The 21,368-nt window shown below is 61.2% G+C and overlaps 2 protein-coding genes across 5 annotated transcripts in view; one reads left to right on the forward strand and one right to left on the reverse strand.

Annotated features, from left to right (window-relative positions):
- Positions 1-21,368, forward strand: part of LOC148406755 (uncharacterized) — a 38,007-nt gene that overhangs the window by 15,736 nt on the left and 903 nt on the right. For 2 of the 3 annotated variants that reach the window (XM_088403221.1, XM_088403223.1), the window contains exons 3-4: positions 19,177-19,375; positions 20,240-21,368. The exon at positions 20,240-21,368 is cut by the window's right edge and continues 903 nt beyond it. In XM_088403221.1, the coding sequence (XP_088259347.1) occupies positions 19,177-19,375; positions 20,240-20,935 (895 nt within the window). In that variant the 3' untranslated portion in view covers positions 20,936-21,368. Of the gene's footprint in view, positions 1-15,498; positions 15,628-19,176 lie in introns of all 3 variants that reach the window. The other variant, XR_015863789.1, reaches the window with a different exon arrangement.
- LOC148406757 (prospero homeobox protein 1-like) lies at positions 337-20,812 on the reverse strand. Of its 2 annotated transcripts, none has more exons than XM_088403217.1 (5): positions 20,282-20,812; positions 16,731-18,782; positions 13,224-13,331; positions 8,437-8,631; positions 337-1,222 (listed from the first exon to the last, which is right to left on the reverse strand). In XM_088403217.1, the coding sequence occupies exons 2-5, from the start codon at positions 18,708-18,710 to the stop codon at positions 1,037-1,039; spliced, it is 2,469 nt and encodes an 822-aa protein (XP_088259343.1). In that variant the 5' UTR covers positions 18,711-18,782; positions 20,282-20,812; the 3' UTR covers positions 337-1,036. The 2 variants fall into 2 exon arrangements, with proteins under 2 accessions (XP_088259343.1, XP_088259344.1); XM_088403218.1 differs by lacking the exon at positions 20,282-20,812 and adding an exon at positions 20,042-20,239.

Raw genomic sequence — 21,368 nt, forward strand, 5'->3', positions numbered from 1 at the left:
TAAGAAGAGCGCCGCGCAGGGAGATAATGGAGGGAGGGACTGGCCGCTTTTCATCTTTTGTCACCCTTTGGGCGACGCCCCTCCCCGCCCGCCCGGGTGTCAAGTTACGAAACGCCCCGAAAGGCCCTGCGGGGCAAATGTGTGGACGATATTCCAAAGGTGGCTTTTGAAACATGTCCGATCGGGCGGGCGCGTCTTAAAGAAGTCAGAAGCCGGATCAAACATCAGGTGGCTCCCTCCCGCGCAATGCCAGCGATGAGGAAGAATTCAGAGGAGGCGCTTTGACTTTCCCCCCTGGGGAAAAGCAGCCCCCCCCCCCCCCCCCCCCCCTCCCAAACTGCGCGAAAGAGAAACGGCCATTCTATATTCAAACGTATGCGAGCCAAGGCCGAACGGCGCCCCCCCTTTAATGGCCCCCCTTTTCGAGGGGGGCTCCTCACTCGTCTTCGGCCTTTGGCAAATATTCAAGTATCGGCCGCTATCGCCGTTTACAACAAAGCGTCCGATCTTTTGCGGACGGCGGTCCGCCGGGAGTCCCGGCCGTACAGTTTGGCCGTGAAAGCGGGGCGGCCGACCCCGAAATCCCGCCCGGTCTCCGTCTCTCGGCTCGGGCGCGGTAAACCAAACGGAAAAATCGGCGTATGCCGCTCGGGGCTAAAACCCCCGAAGAAAACGTTTCCAGCCGGAATATCCATTTTTTTCGCTATATTCTCCCTCTGAATCGTTGTCATTATTATTTATTTGTTTTTTTGCCGGGGAGGGGGGGGGGGGGGGGGGCAAACAAACGTTCAAGTGTCCAAGATGTCGTGAAAAAGGCGCGCCCCACTTGCGGGAGAAAGCGGCCCGCCTGGAAAGAGGCCGCGCGGGTTCCGTCGGAAGCCGGCCCCTTCCCTTGGCGGCGGGCGAAGAAAGCCGCGCGCCATCGGAGGGCAAAAAAAGCAAGCGCTTCAAACGGGGGAGGGGATCCGGGGAGCCGGGGAAGCTTTACTCGCGGGGGAGCCGGGGAAGCTTTACTCGCGGGGGAGCCGGGGAAGCTTTACTCGCGGAGGAGCTCCTGGAGGCAGTTGGGCGACTTGAAGATGTCGGGCACCTCGCTGTCCAGCTTGCAGATCACCTTGTAGATGGCCTTCTTCCACGACGGGTCCACGTCCTTGCCGGCCACGATGGCGTTGAAGAACTCCCGCAGCGTGATCTCCGCCACTTCCAGGAAGCGATCGGGGACCTGCCGGCCAGAGGGGGAGGGGGCTTTAGCCTTGAACCTCGTCCGGCGGACCCATGGAATTGGTGCGTGCCCGACGCGCGGAAAAGTAGCGAGCGGCCCTTCGTCGTTGAAACTACGCGGCCGAGTGTTGAAACCGGACAGCCCCGCTCTACCTTTCCGCTAAAGCCGGGACTCGGAAAGGCCCGTTTTGTCAGATGCCGGCAAATCGAAGTCATCTAATGTCAACGTACAGTAAAAGCATAAATCTCCGTCCTCCCGACCGACTTCCTTAAAAGCTCCCACCCGAGAAAAGCCGCTTCTCGCAAATGTTCTCACACTTCCCTCCGCGGCCCGACATCTTTATGTCTCCTTGTCACAAAAGAAAATACGACCGGCGAGCCCGAGGCGGAAGCAAAAAAAAAAAGCGGCGCGCCCGACGGGGCCGCGCTTCGTTCCAAACATCCAAAAACGTACAAAGGGCGAAATTCCCCCGATGATAATCGATGTAGACGAGCAGACGGGGCCGAAGGAAACATCGGTGCCGCGGTTTTCCCGTTTCCCGGGTTAAAAAGTCCCGAGCGGACCTCGGGAACGAGAGCGCCGTTCCCGGGAACCGTTTGCCGGCCGTCGGCTCGCTCGGCTCCCGGCCGGAGTCGGAAGGAAACGCAACCTGACCCCCGGTTATCGCAAACGGCCGAAGAACGCCGTATCGCGCTTTGTTCCTCGCCTGTCCAAATGGCGCGGCGGAAGAGGACGACCTGAAGGCTTCGGGGGGGGGGGGGGGGGGGGTTCGGGGGCCTGACAGCGGCGCCTGGCCAGCCTCGGTCACACCTCGCCGCCGGCCAACGCGCTGTCACATGCGGCCGCCCGCACCTCCTTGTGCCAAGGAGATGACACATCCTGTCCGCCGATAAAGGCCCGCCTGCCCGCCCGCCAGCCCGCCCGCCCGCCCGCCCGCCAGCCCGCCCGCCAGCCCGCCCGCCAGCCCGCCCGCCCGCCCGCCAGCCCGCCCGCCGCTTTTGGCTCGGCCCACTTCCTCAGCAAGCGCCGGCGCAGCCTTCAGGGGTCGCCCGCTCCCAGAACGCCCAGCGTCTCCCCGGCCCGCCGCGCGCCAAACGCCGCGGATTCGGACTCGTAGTACCGACGAGTGGAGAAACGGGGCCGGCGCGGCACATCGGATAAGGAGATGGTATTGCGGCGACGGCCGACTTGGGTCAGGGAACGCAAACGTTGCCCCCAAAGCGCTCGTCCGACCCAAGAAAGAAAAGCACGCGGGTGAAGCCTATTCGTTTCTTTTCATCCGTTAGCGCGAGCCGACATTTGGTCCTCGGCGTGGGCGAGGTCGCCTCGTCGGGATGGCGCCGATGTGGTTGGCTAGCTCGACGCCGGGCCGCCTTATTTCTTTTTGATTTCTTTTGTGCGTAGATTAAGAAAAGAGGGAAACTCGTCCGTTCATTTTGCGCATGAAGAATCGGTCCTTTCTACTCGCGTACTTTTCATGGCGCGCTTTGGCTCGGAAGCGCACCGCGGCGAGGTGGGCGGCCCCCGCCTCCCGAGGTGATGAACGGGGGCTCTTCGAAGAAATCCCAATCCCAATTTTTGTTGCGGGCGGCCCGCCGCATTCCCAGGAATATTCCGGCACGGGATTTCTCCTGACGTTTTGACTATAAAAGGACAGCGAAACGCTGACTAGGAGGAGAAGGCAATGTCAAGGAGAAAAGGGTATTGGTATTTTAGATCCTCTTGACTAAGGGAGGTGGCGGTGGGTGTTGGGGGGGGGGGGGGGCGAGGGACGCAGGGGCTGCGAAGACCCTGAGGACCGGGGGACTGACGTGACAAAAGTTATTTCTGTCCGGGGTTGTTGTTGTTGTTCTTTTTTCGAAGCGTTTGTCTCGGGCCCAATCGTCCGGCTCTCCCAGCTGACTCGCCAAGCTTCGGGAAGGGGGGACGCGCTCGCCGACGAGAACGTATTCTTCGCTCGTTTGTTGGCGATCGCCCTCTCTCGGGTCGGCCGTCGGGCCTTTGCTCCGGGAACGTTGCGGGGGATTATCGGCTAAACGGGGGCTCGCCATCCTCGCCGCGCGTTTCGGCGGCCTTTCGAACAAGGTAACAAACGAGGTTAACCCGGAGTACAAAGCGTCTCTCTGTCCTCCCGTCGCCAAATCAAGACCCGGCCGGCAAGGATGTCCGTCCGCCCGAAAAACGAAGGCGGGGGGCGGGCGGGCCGGCGGGCGGCCGGGACGCCAGCGGCCACTTCTCGGGAGTTAAGCGGCAACGGAGGAGAAAAGCCGGCGGGGCGGATGAAAGGCGGGGGCGGCCGGCCGTTAATCGGCGCGCTCGCCCGCGGGCTTCCGGCCGTTAATCGGCGCGCTCGCCCGCGGGCTTCCGCCCTCCTCTCGTCTGGAGACGCGAGGATAAGCCCTTTTTCAGAGGGAGGGAATCGGATTTCCCGCTTTTCGACCGGATCGTAAAATATGAGGCGGGACAATAGGACGGCTCGCCAGACCGCTCGGAAGGCGACGCTTTGAAAAGGCTCCCGTTACACTCGCGCGCTTGGCCGCCATTCTCCTCGCTCTGGGTGACTCAGGGTCGCCTGTCTGTTTGGCCAACGCGGCTTTCGGGAACCGTCGGGAGATGCGTCGCGCCTTCTATTGACACAGCGTTGGCCAAACAAGGCGAGACCCTGGAAGATAAGGCTGCGCGGCGTGCGTGCGCGTTTGGGCGCCGCATAGCCTTGAAGGATGAAACGCGGGGACGTGACGGACCCGGGTTAATTCCTAAGCCCGGCCGCGGCCGGGAACGCTCCCGTTTCCCGCCGTTTGAACGAGGTGCGTCCGAGGGCGGGAGAAACCCCAGAGACGACCGCCGGCGGCGACCGAAGGCCGACCGGCCGAGGTCGAGCGGGCCCGTCGCGTCGAGCTGAAGCGGAACCCCCCCCGACCCCGGGCCCCCTCCGTCCCGATCGATAATCTACAAAGGCCCGGATGCGTCCTTGGCCCGCGCCGTCGCTTTGGACAAACACGACCCGTGCCCCCTGTCTTTCTGGCCCTGGCCGCGCCGGTCCGCGAGCGCCGATAAGACCGGAGTCCTCGTTTTTACGCCGCCCCCCCCGGGATGCCCCCCGGGCGGAAAGTCGGGAAGGGGGCCTCAAAGCTGAGCCGACGGCGCCCGATAGCCTCGGGAAGGCCGCGTGTCTGCGTGCGTCCCAGTATTCATTGACTAGTATGTGTATATATATATTTTTTAGCATCAAACGGTCCATTCGGTCAAGAAATTTAAACAAGTAATGATCTTTTGATTATTTTTTTCCTTTCTCAGACTAACCCGTAACTTGGAGGAAGCCGAAGTAAAGAGCGGTTGAAAGCCGCTTTGTCGTCCGGTTAAAAATTTTGGGATTCGCCCAGAATTTCTTTTGACGCAATGAGCTCATGTATAGTAACGGCAGCGAGTGGGGGAGGGGGCGCGCAATGTTTTCTCTCTCTTTTGCAATATCGGGAGGCGCCGCAGCCAGTGAACAACGCGTGGACTACCTCCGAAAGATGGCCAGCGTCCAGCTGTAGAACGCTGCGCATTTTGTGGCCCTTGATTGGCAGTCTCAATTTGCACGTAAACGCGGATCCGCGTTTTCCGCCGAGGGAGGGCGGCCGAGAATAGACGGGCCGCCGCCGGAAACGAGCGGAGGGGCGGACCGAGAAAGCCAAAGGGCAGAACGGGAGAGGTGCCGTGAGGGCGGGGGTGCGGCTTGGACGCATCTGCACCCGGGATGCGCGCCGCGCTCGTTTTGGCCACGCACGCGCGGCGAGGGAGGGAGGCCGCGAACGACGACGTCGCCGAGCGGGCGGGCGAGCGAGCGAGCGAGGGAGGGACGGCGGGAGGAGGCCCAAAAGACAATCGGCCGTTCCGCGTACGCATTAGGGCGCCGTCAGGCCGCGTCAAGAGGGGGTTCCTCCACGGCCCGCGGGCAGATGATGCCGCCCGCCCTTCTTGGAGGGCCGCGAGACGGCCCGCGCTTCCTTCCCGAGCCCGAGCCGACGTCGTCTTCCGGGCGATGGCGGGAAGACGATAACCCCGGCGCGTGAGATCGCGGCTTCAGAGAGGGAACGGGAAAGGCCGGGGGCCATCTCAGGATGGCTTCCTCTTTGATACGTCCCCCGCGCCGCCGCGGAAAGCGGGCCCGTCCGACGGAAACCCGAGAGCTTCCCGGAGCCCTCGGAAAACCGTCTCTTTATGGGACCCCCGGCTCCGGCCCGCGCACGTTCCCGCCTCATGAAAGATGATGCGCGTTGTCATCGGGGCTTCAAACAGACGGGGGGGGCATGAAAGCGCCGCTCGCTCAAAGTCAAGGCTCGGGCGGCAGAGGGAGGGCCGCGCTTTGATGCCGTCGGACGTCGCCGACGACGGGCGCGGAGAAGAAAGGGAAGAAGAGCGCAGAAAAGAGGGCAAAGTAGGTAATTAACGGCAAAGTCTTTTAATTACCGGCCGGTGTTCATCGTGCCAGAAGGAATGCGGCAATCGCGCCATTAAAACTTTGCTAATAGGAGGAGAAGGCGAGGCGGGGGAAGACGTGCGAGAGGAGGATGAAAGAATGAAAGCGGAGAGGCCGCGGACGGACGGAAGCAAGAGAGGAGGGACGGCGCCATATGAAAGGAAAAGAGGAAACAATCGCCACAAAAGAGGAGCCGGGAGGGAAGACGGGGAGCGTATTAGGCCAACACAGTGACAGAGCAGATTAGCATCAAACAAGAAAGGCCACGGACCCGTGTGTGTGTGTGTGTGTGTGTGTGTGTGAGAGAGACACTGAAACAGAGGACATATTCATTCCAAAGACGCCACCAAGGTGGACGGAACTTTGATGATGCACAAGCTGGCAAAGGCAAACTTGAGGGCGCGCACGCGCGAGTGTGCGTGGGCTCCCGTTTCAAGTGCCGGTGCGGGCGGGCGGGCAGGTAGGGGAGGAACGCGAGGACGAGGAGGAGGAGGAGGAGGAGGAGGAGGAGGAGGAGGGAGGGGAGCCGTCCACACAAAACACAGCCTTGGGGGCATCCCGCTCCACACATGCTCCACACATCCATCTCCGCCTTTCCTCTGTGACTCACGCGCTGGCAAAAACACACACTTAAGACGGAGCGTCCCGTTGCGCAAAGTTGCGCGTATATACAAAAGTCCCACACAAAAACCCACGCTCCCGCGCACACATGCGCACAAAGGACGCCCACGCGCACAACAAAAGGCCACGCAAACATTGGCGGGCTCGCTCTCGCCCCAATTTGCCCCCTGTTCGGCCCGGCCCCTGGAAAAAGCCTTCCTATGCGACCGTCGGCGGGGAGACGCTCCCGGTTCCGGGGAGACGCTCCCGGTTCCAGGGAGACGCTCCCGGTTCCAGGGATTGTCCCGGGAACTCCAGCCCCTCCGCTGCAAAATTTCAAAAGGCGCCGTCGGGAAGCAGCGCTTTCACGCATCCTCGCAAAACGGGGCGGAAAAGGCGGACGAGCCCCAGCAGGATCCGGGCGGCCGGCAACATTTTCCCTCCCTCCTTATTTGCCTACCTAACCCTAGCCCCGATCCTAAACCCTAACCCTAACCCTAAGCCTAAGCCTAAGCCTAAGCCTAAACCTAAGCCTAAGCCTAAACCTTTTCTTGTCATCCTTCGCTCAATTCCGACGGACGCACGGAGACATGAAACGGGAGCGCCAGGCCGGGCCTTTCGAAAGCCTCCCCTGGGAGGACGGAAGATGGATGCGGGAAAGCGTTTGCGCCGGGGCCCCGGCGGACAAATAACGCGCACACGCAAACAGATGGGGGGTGCCAAAAAAGAAAAGCGGGAGTGAAGCACTTCAAGTGGGAGCCGTGCAAAACTCCCAGCGCTCGCAAGGGCACTTCTATCCACTACGTCATTCCTCTTTGCCCCCCCCAGCTCCCGAAAGCACCTCCGCTCTCCCCTGACTCCCCCCTCCCTCCGACGCTCTTTCTTTTGTCTCTCGGCTCTCACCCTCCATACCCTATCTATCCATCTCCCGCTTTCCCCTTCTCCCCCTCCCCCCTTCCTCTAGCTAAAACAGTAGGATGCTTAACCTTGATAGCGGTGACCCCCCCCCACCACCACCACCCCCCGCCCCACAAAGTGACACACACGCACAGGCGCGGGAGAAATGCTTCGCCAGCACGCTCGGCGCGGTCCGAGGGACGGCCGTACCCTTGGAGGCGAAATGCGGCGAGGACGCGACCGGCCGCCCGAGCGCCTTCCGAAACTGAACGAAAGCAAACGCAAAGGAAAAGGAGAAGCGCGTGGCGTAAAAAGCCACCGAAAGGTGAAGTCGCCCATCGAGGGCTGACGGTAAAAGAGGCAAAATGAGGACGGGGAAGTAGTCCGAAACGCACAAAGGCCGCCGAACAAAGAGATGGGGAAGAGGCGCCCCCGACTTTGCTTCCTCATTTGCCCTCGGAGCCGTCGGCGGAAACGCCGCCTCGCGCCTTCCTTATTCCTCGACGCGCTCAAACAGACCGCCCGTCGACGCCGCTTTCACCCCGGCTCGGTCTACGTCCTGCAAAAACGGGGGACTGCAGTGGGACGCCCACGCGACCCGGCTTGGCAAAATCTTTCAGATTGCTTCCCAGCGCCGCTTGGAAAAAAGGAATCCGTCGATTAATATCTGCCGGGTCCTGGCTGTCGAAGGCAAGCGCCCTCCTCTACCTTTTTGAGGCGGGCCACGAAGAATTCCGTATCGCGATAATGATTGTACATGAGCTATATTGAAAATCTTCACTTAACTCCCCTTAAAATGATACGGAGCTAGCTTGAAACCCGAAGGAAGGACGGCGGCGGTGGCCGAGCTGAAATCCCCAGTTGGGACAAAAACGCCTTTGCCCCCTTCATTGTTCACGTCGTCCACTCGTCCCTTCTTTTCATCCGCTTCCGTTACCATGGGAACCCGCAAGACCTCGGGGTCCATTTTGCTCCCCAAATCAACGGCCAGTTTTGCGGTTTGCTCAGTGGTTCGCAATGAATCCGTACGACATCGGAACCCCGGTTCTGGTGCCCACGCACCCGCTAAATTGAGGAATTTTATGGTGGCCGGGCGTCACCGAGAGTAGAGGAGCTTCTCTGGATGAGGTAAAAACACATTTCTTTATTTTTAGCCTAAAGTCCGGAAGCTAGCACGCACGGGCGGCGAAAGGAGAAGATGACTCATCGGCATCTCGCGCGGCGCGATGCGTTTTGGCTCTAGGTCTTTTACCTCAAAGTCGTTGGCCTTGTTGTAGTGCATGTTGAGGGCCCTGAAGAGCTCGCAGTCCCGGCTGACGCTCAGGTCCTCCACGCCGGCGGCGCCGTCGTTGATGGCCTGCCGGGCAAACTTCTCCATCTGGATGTAGTAGAACTCCCGGAAGTTGCTGAACCACTTGATGAGCTGCGAGGTGATGCAGCGGTTGAACTGGAAGAAGCAGACCGAGCGGGGACGGTCACAACCGCGCCAGCGAGCGAAGCGCGAGTCAAGCGCCGATTCCGTCCTTCGGGAACCTTCCGAGGGCCCGAAGCGGACCCCCGTACGGCTGCCGTCCGTCGCTCCTTTGGAGGGGCATCCGCGACCCACCGCTTCCGAATCTTCCCTGAAAAAAGCGAGGCGCGTGCCCTACGGTCGTGGAGGCGAGTCTGGAGCGGCGGGGGCGGCTCCCGGATTTGCGGCCGGAAAGACGAGACGCGGGGGTCGGATGCCTCTCGGATGCCAAGAGGAAAAAGAACAATCGCAGGAGATAATAGAGATATTAAGGAAGACGGGCGGACAAGAGAGAGCGCCTGTAAGTGAGAGCGTGTTGATCTTCCCCGCCGGGGGCCGACATGCCCCCGCCAACCCCCCGCCGCCCCCCCGCCGCCCCCCCGCCGCCCCCCCGGTCACAATTCGAAGAGCGGCGAACGGAGGGCGGCGGCGGGGTTCGCTCGGCAAACGCATAATTGAGCAGAAAAACGATTAAGTCGTCATCCGAAGCGCCCCGGCCCGCGGGGGGCTCAAACAAGTACTTAACCCCGTTCGCCAATTACACCCCGATTCCCCTCCCCTCCGCGCGCCTCCCGGGCAGCAAGAAAGGAGAAGAAAAAGAGCCGGGGAAAAAAAGCCAGCCGGGACCATAAGCTGCGGCCAAGACCGCGGCTATCTGATCCGCGCCGCTCGGCCGGATTCAATAGGGCCCGGTAAAGCCATTGAGAGCCTCCCTCGGCGGGAAAAGAGCCCGGCTAAAGGAGGCCCGCGCTAGATAAGGACCCCGGGCTCCCCGACGGGCTCCGGACCCCCCGACCGGTACCGGCGCAACGGGATGGCATCCAGCGCTCGTTGTCGGGTAGCCGTTCTCTCGGCCGCGCCGCTCGGGTCATTGTCTTGTATCGTGTCCGTTTGTGTCTTTTGCGGAAAGCTTTCGCCTTAGCCTTAACCTTAACCACACCTTAACCCCATGCGGGTTAGGGTTAGGGAGGGGGGGACCGAAACGCCGAGCGGACCGCCGGCTCGGGAGGCCGAGCGGTTTTGACATGGAGATTAGGGCCGTGGCTATTGTTCACCCCGCACACCAGCGCGCTCATTGTGTGCGCGCGTGAACGCGGGCGGGGAGGGGGTTAAAGACGACCGAGTCAGGAAAGGCTGGAATCGTCGGCCGGCGACGTCACGGCTCAATAAGTCCGCTTGACATTGTTTTGGGGGTTTGGGAGGGGCCGCGCGCTTTTGGGGGTGTCCTAAAGTGCACGGCGAGCATAAACGGGGAAACGGGGGAGGGAGGGCTCAGCGCCGTCGGACAATGGCCGTGGGACGGGGCGGCGGCGGGGGGCCGGAACGTGAGCGGTCAGCAGCCCGGGGTCGTGACACGGACGCCTCAAACAAACGAACCACTGACACCTCCAAATATTCCCCGCATTTGTCAAGGCGACCAAAATACAAACGGCCAGGCGCCGCCGGCGGTCCCGACCTCTTTTCTGCCCGGCCCGAGCCCAATTTGCGCGGAACAACATTTCTGTACCGCCGTGATTTCCGGCGTGAACATTAGACAGGAGCTGTTGACCGCCATACGCTATACATATGTATATATATATATATATATATATATATATATATATATATATATATATATTTATATATACGTGTGAGCGTCAGCGTTTGTCCGTCAAGCTTCCTGGAAGGTGCGCGACATTAGTGAATTACTGCCGGCGCCGGCTTTGCGAAGCCGCCGGCTTTGAAGATTGCGCTCGGGGAAACGGCGCCCATCGCTCACGCCGGAGACCTTTGGTGTCAGCGCGAGGCGGCCGAGTGACGGATAGATGTGTCACTTTACGACGGAGGCGGCTCACTAGGAAATGTAACTAAGCGCCTCGCCGGGCATGCAAAGCGCCCGTTAGAAAACACGGACCTTTTAGACGCTTGATCCGTATACCCTTCCCCTCGAGTTTGCAGTGGGCGCTTTCACTTTGTCAAGGTGCCGGCGGGGTGGGGGGGTTGAGGCCCCAACTCCCCCGCCGCCCGATAGCAGCTGGGTACAAGAGCGTCAGGTGTAAACGAGGGGAACGGGCTGAAAAGCGGACATCGCCGCCGCGCCTCGGTCCCGCTCGGCATCACATGCAAACTATGCGTGGACCCCTGCGTGCGCGCGTGCGTGCGTGTGGCTAGCTAAGAGGCGGATGAGAGAGAGACAGCGAGAGTGCCTTTCTCACACTCACGCTCAAGAGCCTGCGAAAGGTCAGCGCTTAATGCTAACAGCGCCAGATAGAAGGTGGCACACGGGCACACGCACGCCGTCCAGAATAGAACAGCGCCTTCACTTGAAACTATCCGGCCGGCCCCGCTCGGGGTCGGGGGGTTAAGCCCGGGCGGCCTATCCGGGCCGACTTTGGGCCAGATAGAACAGTCGAAATAGAAAGTCTTGTAACGTTTGCCGTCTTTCTGCGAGTCCCCCCGATCCGCAAACACACGCGGCGAATTTGGCAGATTTACCGACGGCGGTCAGGTTATTATAACGGCGAGCAACGGATGGCGCTCACGTGAGTGACGGAGGGCTAGAAAGCGCACGGACCACCCCGGCGCGCGCCAGGCGACGTGGAGAACCGGCGGCAGGGGAGAGCAGAAGGACACGGAAGCCCGTCCGGGCCTCCCGGGCCCTCGCCCCTTCTCTCGCTCGCTCGCTCGCTCGCTCGCCCACCCGCTCCTAAGCCCCTTCACAGTCATCGGGGCTTTCTAACGTTTCCTGTTTTCGCGGGGGTGAATTGTGGGAGATAATCTCCGGCCGCCGATTGGCTGACTGCGCGCAAAAAGCGGCCCTGGAAAGCGGCCTTTTGTTCAAAATCGGCCGCTGGCTTTTCTTTCTTTCTTCCTTTCTTTTCTTTTCTGGTCGGCCCCAACGGGGCGTGCGCGCGGCGCCCGCTCATCAGCGAAAAAGGAGGAAAACGGGAGACGCCACCTCCGGGCCGGGGTCGACGGAACGGAGGAATCGAAAACTTGCAATGGGGCGTTAGGACCTTTGGTCTCCGTCGCTCGAAACCACCGTTCCGAATAAGGCGACGTCGCCGGGCGGGGCCCGAACTATTCATCCGGCCTCGCGGCGCGGACGCCGCATTTCAACCTGACTACGTTTGACTGCGGAACCACGTCACGTTTATCGGGACTCGGGACCCGAAGGACACCTTCGGCTATTGTCCGTAGGTTCGCCCGGCGCGATTGATCGGCAGACGTCGAGCCGTGACGGCCGATCGAAATGCAAAGTCCAGAAGCTGGCGGGGACGACACGGAGTCCCGTCGAAACGTTGTCAAAGTGCAAGCGGGTCGGCATGGGGCGCGAAGGGGAGGCGAAGGGGGCGGCGGTCGGCACAGTCCCACTTCCCGCGTTCATCAGGTCCTCGACCGATTAGCGCGGACCCCATTAGTTTTGGAGACTTGTCGGCCGAGAAGAGCCGCTCGCGAGGAGGCCCGCGCCTCCGGCCCAATCTCATTAGATGCTCCGTCTAATTCCCACACATGTCTACAAACTTCAGGCTCGGGCCCCATTGTCTGGCGGCGAAAACAAAAACAAACCAATGTGACTCATAATCCTCTTAACGATCTTGACCTTGTTTCCTTGTCGGATGGGGTCGCCCGTGATCCCGGCGCCTCCTCCTCCCGCACGCCGGCCATCAAGTCACGCGCACAAAAGCGCTTTGAATTGTACATGATGATAAATGCCCCCCCCCCCCCCCCCGCCCCGTCCTATTCAGTCTTGAGTGGAGGGAAAAATGTTTTTTTTTTTCTTCCGAGCACCATTGACAGGTGCCAAACACGCTTGGCCGAGGCGCGCCCCCTTTTCAGCCCATGCGCCGAGGGAAAGTCACATGACCCGCAAATCGCGGCCGGTGGCAGCGCCGTCCAAGAGGAGGCAGCTGAGAGAGAAAAAGGGGAAGCTTTATCTTCTGATTTGAATAAGATGGCCTGGATCTGTCACAGTGTTTACCCCTCCGTATGGCCAGAGAGGGGCACGCACGCACGCACGCACACACACACGCAACAGCAACGAACGCACACGCCTGTGCATGCACACAACAGCTATTGTGTTGCGCTTGTTGTTTTCCAGCGCGGCTTAAAAATCGAGCTTTGTTTTCATCATGAAACTCCCTGTCGGGCTCCTCGCCATCCACGTTGACCCCTCCCCCAAACCTTGGTCCCGTTCTGCGCACACCTGCTCGGATGGCCCCTCCTCTGTCTCGGTTCCCTCGCTTTCGCCGCCGGCTACGCGCCGCCGCGGAAGCTCGACTTCCTCATCTCGCGTCTTTTGCATGAAACCGCAAGTCGGGGCTTGGGAAGGGCCTGGTTTGGAGAACGACGGCCGCCGATTGTTCCTTTTAACCCGAGCCCGCACGCCGTCGCAAAGTACGACTTCCCCTTTTCGAAAGCGGGTGTGTCATTGCGTCGGGGTTTGAAAAAACAAAAGGAGAAGAAAAACAGAAGTCCGCCAACCATTTTGCAGGGCAACCAAGGATATGCGCGGTAGGACGCGGTCGTTCAAAGTGGACTGGACTTACCTTAACGTCGGAGAAGAACATCTTGAGCATGTTGGAACTCGGGTAGCGGGTGTAGAAGAACATGAGCTTGGCCTTTTTCAGGTGATTCGGCGAGAGGCCCTCCTGTATCTGAAAACGGCTGCCGTTAAGGACCGAGAAGAGCGAAACTGAACCCCGTGCGACCGAACCCCCGACGCCGGCGAATTCGAACCATCTTGCCCCACGCCGATCCCTAAGAATTCAACCGCAAACTCTAGCGCGCTCACCCCGGGGGCTCACCCCGCCTTGACCCCTTGTCGATCCGAACGCTCCATCGCAGCCTACCGTCCCCCAAATCTGATCTCTGGACCCGTGTATCAGATGATCAAAGAAGCCCAAGACGACAGATCTGGCGGAAGGGCGGCGCACCGAGTTGAAAATTTGCCCGCAATCGGCGTTGCCCGTCCGTCAAGGGCACGACGTGGTCACGGCTAATAAAACGCCATCCGGCCCTACGGCTGAAGCTTTTTTACATAAGGAGCCTCATTTCACAGTCAAAGCGAGTCAGCGTCTATTACCTTCTCCCTGTGCTAACCTCCGCCCGAAAAGAGGAAGAAGGGCTGGGGGGGGGGGGGGGTCCCCCCATTTGCATATCACAGACAAAGACAGCAGTTAACGCCAGCGACGGGCAAGAAAGCCTAATGGCTTGGCGGCAACGCGTGCCAAGCCTGAATAGGGCGCTCTGACGTTGGCCGTCTTAACAGGCTGACAGACAAGATTCAAGCGCTACCCCATCAAAAGCCTTGCGGGCCATCCGCAAGCGGACGTCCGTCTGGATGTCGGGAAGGCTTTCGCCGGGGGTTCTTCTCCAGACACCACCGTCCCGATGTGCAATTAGCGCCCCCGACCGCGCTCAACCTCCGCGCCTCTGCCAAACCCTGGGAGGAGCAGAGGAAGGCGGAGGAGGAGACCAGCGAAGGGCCTGGCACGTTTTGGACGGCGCCCACGGCGGGGGGGGCCGAATCACGTCCGCGGCGCCGAACGGCCCGGCCCGTTTCCGCGGCGAATTAACGTCCGCATAACGTGTCCGATGAAAAAAAAAGGAAGCGGGAAGGGGCGCCGGGGATGAGGAGGGCCCGTTTCGGACTCGGGGCGGCGCTCCCGACGCCAATGGCCAGCCGGATTATTTTAGGGCCGCGCTTTCTCCCGGGGAATTACACTTGAGCGGGCAAAGCGCACCGTCCGGCTTCCATTTACGATCGGCGGCGATGTAGCGTCCAGATGTAGCCGTAACTATAGAGAGGGGAAGAAGGCATCAGCTGCCGGGCGGGATCGCCCTCGGCCGCGCGGAACCGCGCCGGCCCCTTCAAAGAAAGATCCCGTCTACTTTGTCTGATTCGGGAAGCGGGAGGCGGAGAGGGACCGAGGGGAGCGTCGGGAGGGGCGCGCTGGCAGGCTGCTGTTACTCCGTCGGGCCCGGCCAAAAGAGCAGCGCTTCGCTCCCCGCGCCGCGCCATCTGCTCCGAGCGCGGGGGACACAATGGATCCCCAGACGCGGGGACGCGGGGACGCGGGGACGCGGCCCTTTTTCAATCGGGCGAGGCCGGACGCTTTCGGGAGGGAAGGCTTCGGCTTCCCACCGGCGGGGACCACGTCCTCGCCCCCGCTTTTAGGCAAACGCGGCGAGACGGGAGCGCCGCGGCCATCAAGCGCCGGCCATTAAGAAAGCCTCGCATCTCCGGATGAGACGTTTTCATCTCACAGCTTGCAAATGTAATTGTGATTGGACTTGGGGGTAGCGCGCAGCGCTATTATTTTGTCATGATTGCGCTCTCGCACCAGCTGGCTCCCGCAGTTCGCCGGGACGCAGCCCCGACAAGAAATCACCGCTCCCTCAATACTTCCCCGTAGCCCCGAGTCACGAGAGCAAAATAGCCACTTCCCCGCCTAATTCCAGGTGTAGGGACAAGTACGTCGCGGGTCGGACGGCGGACAAATGCGCCAAACGCCATCGTGGCCATCTGCTCGCCGACGGGCGCCGGTCGGCGGCGAACTCCGACGCGCCTCGCAAAAATGTCCGACAAGCTGTCGCTGACCTCGGAGAGCGGGAAAGGAGTTGGGAGTGATTCATAAACGGGGCGGGGGCAAAGCGATAAAGCGGGGATGCGCAAAGCCCGAGCTCAAGCGTGGAAATCAATAATAAAAAAGGTGCAGATTGCTCAGCCCGCCAATAGCCAGAACGTATAAAAGCCACCATGAAAAGCCCCGGCATCTGGCCCGCGCGCTTGTTGTTTGATTGTTTTCCGCTTCCTTCCAGTCGCTGTCCGCCTCGCTTTCTCGCCCCCCCCGATGTCTTTTCATCCTTCCGTCGGGAGCCGGCGAAAGCAAAGGATTATGGATCTCTGGAAAGCGTTCAGCCTTAGGTCAGAAGACAAGACAAGGCGAGGTAATGAAAGATAAACAGCTCGCTGCAAACACCTGTTAACGTCCGCTTCAAAAGAAAAGCGCGGGGAGGAGGGGCCTGCGCGGGCAGAGAAAAACAAACAAAAAAAAAAAAACGAAGTATTTGGCTGCCAAGCAACAGCCCGAGGGCCCCCCGGGCTGTTGACAGATCTTTAGGAAATGAAAAAAAAAGGGGAGAAATGACAAGGATTGGGGGTTTTTAGCAAGAGGGGCGGCCGAGGAGAGGAGCGCCGGGGGGAACGCCGGCGATCCCCGACGCGCGCCGCCCCTCGTTGACACGGGCGAGCCTTCCGTTAACGTGCGGTCCTCCCGGGCAGCTCCGCTCCTGGACCGATCGGGTCGGCGCGGGAGGAATACTAATGACTGCAAGCGTTCTACGGATAACCCATCAAATTTTGATGAGGGCAGAAGTGGCTGGAGGAGCGCGGGGGGGGGGCTGAGGAGGCCCGCGGAAAAGAAAGAGGAGGGACTCGAAGCTATTAGGCTCCCGTCTCCGGGGGGATTCGATATGAGCCGCCCGCCCGCCCGTAGGGGAGGCTTCTTTATCCGCGGGAGGTTAAACTATAAGTGAGGATGTAGAGCGCTATTGTGTGCCAAGTTGGAGGATGCTATCTTCCCCCCATTTTTTTCTCCCCTTGCCTAACAAAAGCGGTCGGGGCGGCAAATGCGGCGGGGACCTAATCTGTCCGCGTAAGCGATACGCCATAAGAAAGCTTTTAAAGCACTTACGTCGTGGAAGACGGAAGAAAAGCTGGCGAGAAGGAGAGTCGCCGGTGTAAAAATAAATACGAGGAAGCGGGCGGGAGGATAGGTGATTCATCGACCCTCGCGCGTCCCGTGGCGGCCTGCGAAAGAACGGAAGCCTCGGATCCCCGCGCGTCCCGTGGCGGCTGGCCTGCGAAAGAACGGAAGCCTCGGATCCCCGCGCGCCCCGGATCCCCGCGCGCCTCGGACCCCCGCGCGCCTCGGACCCCCGCGCGCCTCGGATCCCCTCGCCCCTCAGACCCCCGCGCGCCCCGGATCCCCGCGCGCCCCGGATCCCAGCGCGCCCCGGATCCCCGCGCGCCCCGTCCAGAGAAAGGATACGTTGCCGCCCGAGTAAGGCGAGATGTCGGACATGTCCTGCAGGTCGCCGCACTCGGATTTGATGAGCGACAGGGAGAGTCCCTCCGCCGTGCCGCCGGGGTGCGCCGGCGAGCAGGACCGATGGTGGTGTCCCAGGTGGTGGTGACCGGACGCCATCTTGGTCCTCAGGCCGGCGGTCTCCCGGGACAGGTCCACCGAGTCCGGCGAGGAGCGCTCCTTGCCGGGGTACGCGGCGGCGGGCGGGCCCAGGGGACCCTGGAAGGGGTAGCCCATCAGGGGCAGGGGAAAGGGGTGCCGGAAGGAGGGCGGGCTGAAGCCCATGGTGGCGGATAGCGAGGAGGGGTGAAGAGACGGGTGGTGGTGACCGCCGTGGGCGCCGACGGCCGAGGACCGGTGATGGTGGTGGTGGTGATGCTCGCCGGGGGTCTTCCTCACGACCAAGGGCAGGGCCTCGGTTTGGTCGTCGACGGCGGGCGGGATGCCGGGAATGCCGGCGAAGGAGTCGAGCGGGTTGGGAACGATGACGTCGCCGAAGCACTGCAGCCTCTGGTTGGCGGTGTGGAAGTTGGGGTTGTCCCCGTTGACGGCGGCCGAGAACCTCTCCGGGGCCAAGGGCAGCGGAGGGAAGGCCTGCTGGGGCGCGGGGCGCGGGGGCTTGGCGAACACCTTGACGACGGTGTCCACCACCTGCGTCATAGCCGAGTTGAGCTCCTGCTTCAGCGTCTCGGCCAGCTGTTTGCCTTCGGCGTGCATGGAGGCGCCGGGGCCTCCCTGCCCTCTGTTGCGGCCGAGCCCCTCCCGCCCGGGCTTCTCCCCCTCCCCCAGCAGAGAGCCTTCTCGGAGCAGCGCCCGCGCCCGGTCCAGGAAGCGGCCCGGGTCCAGGTCCGACATCTCGGCGTCGTCGGCGGCCCGCTCGTCGTTGTCGGACCCGGCCGGGCTGCCCTCGGACGCGGCGGCGGCGGCGGCGGCGGCGGCGGCGGCGGCGGCCGCGTCGTCGTGCGGGTCGTTGTGTTCAGAGTCGTCGGTGGAGTCGTAGATCTGGAAGAATTTCTCCTGCAGCTGGCGGAGCTGCTTCTGCATGTCCTCCAGCTGGAGCTTGAGCTGTCGCCGCTCCTCCTGCTTCTGCTCTTTCCTCTGACACGCCAGCTGGGTGAAGCTCTGCTGCTGCTGCTGCGGCAGACGCTGCTTGCGCTTATTCTCCCGGCCGGCGCCGCACGCCTCGGCCGCCCGCGGGCTGCCGGGGACCTGGTGTCGGGACCGAGGGGGCGGGCACTCCAGGTCCATCTCCCGCTCGACGTCCATCTCGAGGCGGGCGGACACGCTGGGGGAGTGGCTCATGCCGCGGATGATGTTTTCCACGCGGGCTCGCTTGGCGCGCAGGTGCTCGTCGTTGAGCCGCTCCACCTCGAAGGCGCCCGGGCCGGGGGGCCGGCCGAAGGGCGACAGGCATTCCCGAGGGCCGCTTTCCTGCGAGGAGTCGCTGCAGGCGTCCTCCTGGGGCGCCTCGGAGCTGGCGTTGGAGAGCCCCGAGCCGGGGAAGCCGCGGCTCTCCCCGCGATCGGCCCTCTCGGGCCCCCCGCCGCCGTTTTTGGCCAAGTTGTTCTTGAGCAGGTGGGAGATGATGGTGGTGCCGGGGAAGGGCATCATGGCGTCCTCGTACGAGTTGGCCCGCTTCAGCAGCTTGCGGAGCACGTTGGACTTGGACTCGCCGTCGGTGGCGGAGACCACCCCGGGGCCCCCGTGCGGCTGCGCCACCGAGCACTCCATGGGGTCGCCGTCGGATGCGCGGTGAGAGTGGGCGCTCAGGGAGTTCATGGCGCTGAAAATGGCTGCTTTGGCGCGCGCGATGCTATCAGCGGTCACTGTGGCGGCGGCGGCGGCGGCGGCGGCGCTGCTGCCCACGGTCCTCTTCACACCGATGTCCACGCGTCTTCGCTTGGTCTGTCTGTTCAGGAGGGACTCGCTGTCATGGTCCGGCATCACGGGCTGCTGCTATTGGGCCATGTCCCACGAAAGCGCACGGGTGTCTCTGGGACTCCGGGCTCCGAGCACCTGGCGCGGAGAACACAGCGGGTTAGAAGCCCATCGGAGGCTTCTGGCAAAAGGGGCTCTCGAGTCCTACATTCGATCCCCGTCGCACGCGCGAGGCGCTGAACCAGTTCCCACGCGACACAAAGCTGCATCAAATTATGATAATGACTTCGCCACTTGTCCCCGTTTCCGTGTTTGTCTTGTGTGCCTGAACACAGGCGCTATTAATTGGAGCCCAAAGCGGGTTAAGATGATCCGCGCCGATTTGCCCCCGCAAAAGTCGCGCCCGCCCGCCCGCTTGCCCGCTCGCCCGCCCGCCCGATCAATGGGCTAGCCTCGTTCTCCGCAGTCAACAAAAGAGAAGCAAAATAGGCCAATTGATTTTGCCGCCCGTCTGCTCTTTTTCCACATTTAGGTTTTGTTTTGCTTGCCTTTTCGTCGGGCGAGGCCGCTCCATTCTGCTCAAGCGCACAGGTCGAAGCGCTCAAAGCGGGAGGGACGCAAACAGCGGCGGGCGGCGGAACAAGCCGAAAGGCTCGGCAATTTGCTGCGGAAGCGGCAGAATTTTCCCGAGAGCCTGCCTCGCCGCCGCGTCCGCTGCTAAATTCAAAAAGGTGACAACTCTGCCACGAACGCGTGAATCCCTTGCTGACGAGTTAGCGAACTCTTCAAATTTTGGATGTTTGGATTCGTTTTCCTTTTTAAACAGCTTTTTTTTTGAAAGCGAAATAATCGCCTTTGGTTTAGGGGGCCACACTGGCAAATCCACATCACGAATGAGTCAAAAGAAGAAAGAGAAATTCCGTTTTGAAATGAATTAAACGATGCTTGCCGCTGAGAAGAATTTCAATTCTCTCTCTCTTTAATGCCTTCGGCTCGGGCAGGAATTCAACTTTTGCTTCAGGAAAACAAACCAAAAAAAAAAAAAAAAGCAGAAAGAAAGGAAAACAAAGGACAAACAAAAAAACTTCGTCGCGTGGAGTCTGAACAATGGAGCTGGAAATAGTCAGCAGCACCTGTCTTTTGGGAGTCAGCACCTGTCTACCACAATACACACACGCACTAGCCCCCCTTTTCCCGATCCCCGGCTAATTGTATTTTACATCTAAAAATGTCAAACGCTCCCGCTACGAATAAAATCAAGCGCGGCGGTAGAAATGTCGAATCGCGGCCCTCAATAGAAAGTGAACGCGCGGCAATTGAAAATCATGCCGCGCGCAAGCAAAGACAATGAAGTCAAAAAACTGCGCCGAAGGTGACTTTCCGACGCGTCCACTTACTTTCAACATCACTCAAGCCCGAACGTCCCCCGCGCCGGAGAACGGGACAAACTTTTTTCTTTTTTTGCCGGTAAATGTGTCTGAGGCGACGGCAAAAACGACCATTTCTAAATGGATTGTTTTCTTTTTTAAAGTTGACTTGTGTGTGTGTGTGTGTGTGTGTGTGTGTGTGTGTGTGTGTGTGTGTGTGTGTGTGAGCGCGCACGGAGCGGGCAGGTACAGCACCGCGAGCTTACTTACCCCGCAGAGGATGAGGAGGGTGATGATGACGATGACGCCGACGAGGAAGAGGAGGAGGGGGTTACACACCCCCCCAAAAAAAACAAAAAAAAAGCAACAAGCCAAAATGAGTCGCTCCGCGACAAAGGAAGGACGAGGTGCCCTCCCGTGCGGCGGGATGCTGCCGGCGCCGGACAAGATCGACGACGAGAAAAAGAAGAAGAATTGGAGGGAGGACGAAAAGGCCGACGCCGGTGCGGTGCGGCGCGGCGCGGCGCGGTGCGGCGCGGGCGGGATGCGACGCGAGGAGCGGGACGCGAGGTGAGAGCTGCGAGGTGCGAGGTGCGAGCGGGCTGCTGGCTTGCGGCTGGCGGCTGCTCGCTGGCTCGCTCGCTCGCTCGTCGGCCTGCACTGAGCGCCGAAGATCGCGCACGCACGCACTTGAAGACGCCGAAGGCTGAAGGAAGCCGGAAGACGCGACGCGCGCAGCGTCACGGCCGACGGGGCGCGATGCAACCAATGAGAGAGCGCCGCCGCCCCCCTCCCCCGGCAGCGCCCCCCCTCCCCCGTCCACCAGGAGGAGAACCGCGCGCCGAATTTGCCCCCCCCCCCCCCCGCCCCCAAAAAAAGAAAGACAGAAAGAACGCGAGCGAGGCCGTTTGCGCCACGCACTAAGACTTTTTCCATTTGCTTTTTCCGTTTCAAGGTGACGGCGCCGTCATGCAAACTCCCGCGCTTTCTTCCTCTTTGGTTGGCTTCGAAGCGAACATTCGGATTGGCCCGCATGTAGTCCGGTAAGCGCGCTAAGCAGCTGCCGCAAAGCGTCCACTTTGCGCCGCTTTTCTTTTGCTTTTTCCTGCCGTCGCGCGCAAAGGTTGACTGTCCGGCGGCGGCGTTCTTTTGCCTGTTCTGCGTTGGTCCCGCGCGGCTTTTCCACCGGGGGAAAAGGCCCGGGGGAATTTGGGGGGGGGGGGGGCTTTTTGGAACGGGAAACAAATGCAGGCGCGTCAGCAAACCTGCAACTGGCCGCCGCGCGTTTTCTCTTTTTAGTTTGTTTTGTTTTTCGTCTTGAAAAAATGTCTCCTCCGGTGCACTTTTAGGCAAAAAG

Source organism: Hippichthys cyanospilos, chromosome 20, assembly GCF_059441005.1.
Source record: "Hippichthys cyanospilos isolate Australia breed blue-spotted pipefish chromosome 20, RoL_Hcya_1.0, whole genome shotgun sequence".
Lineage (NCBI taxonomy): Eukaryota > Metazoa > Chordata > Actinopteri > Syngnathiformes > Syngnathidae > Hippichthys > Hippichthys cyanospilos.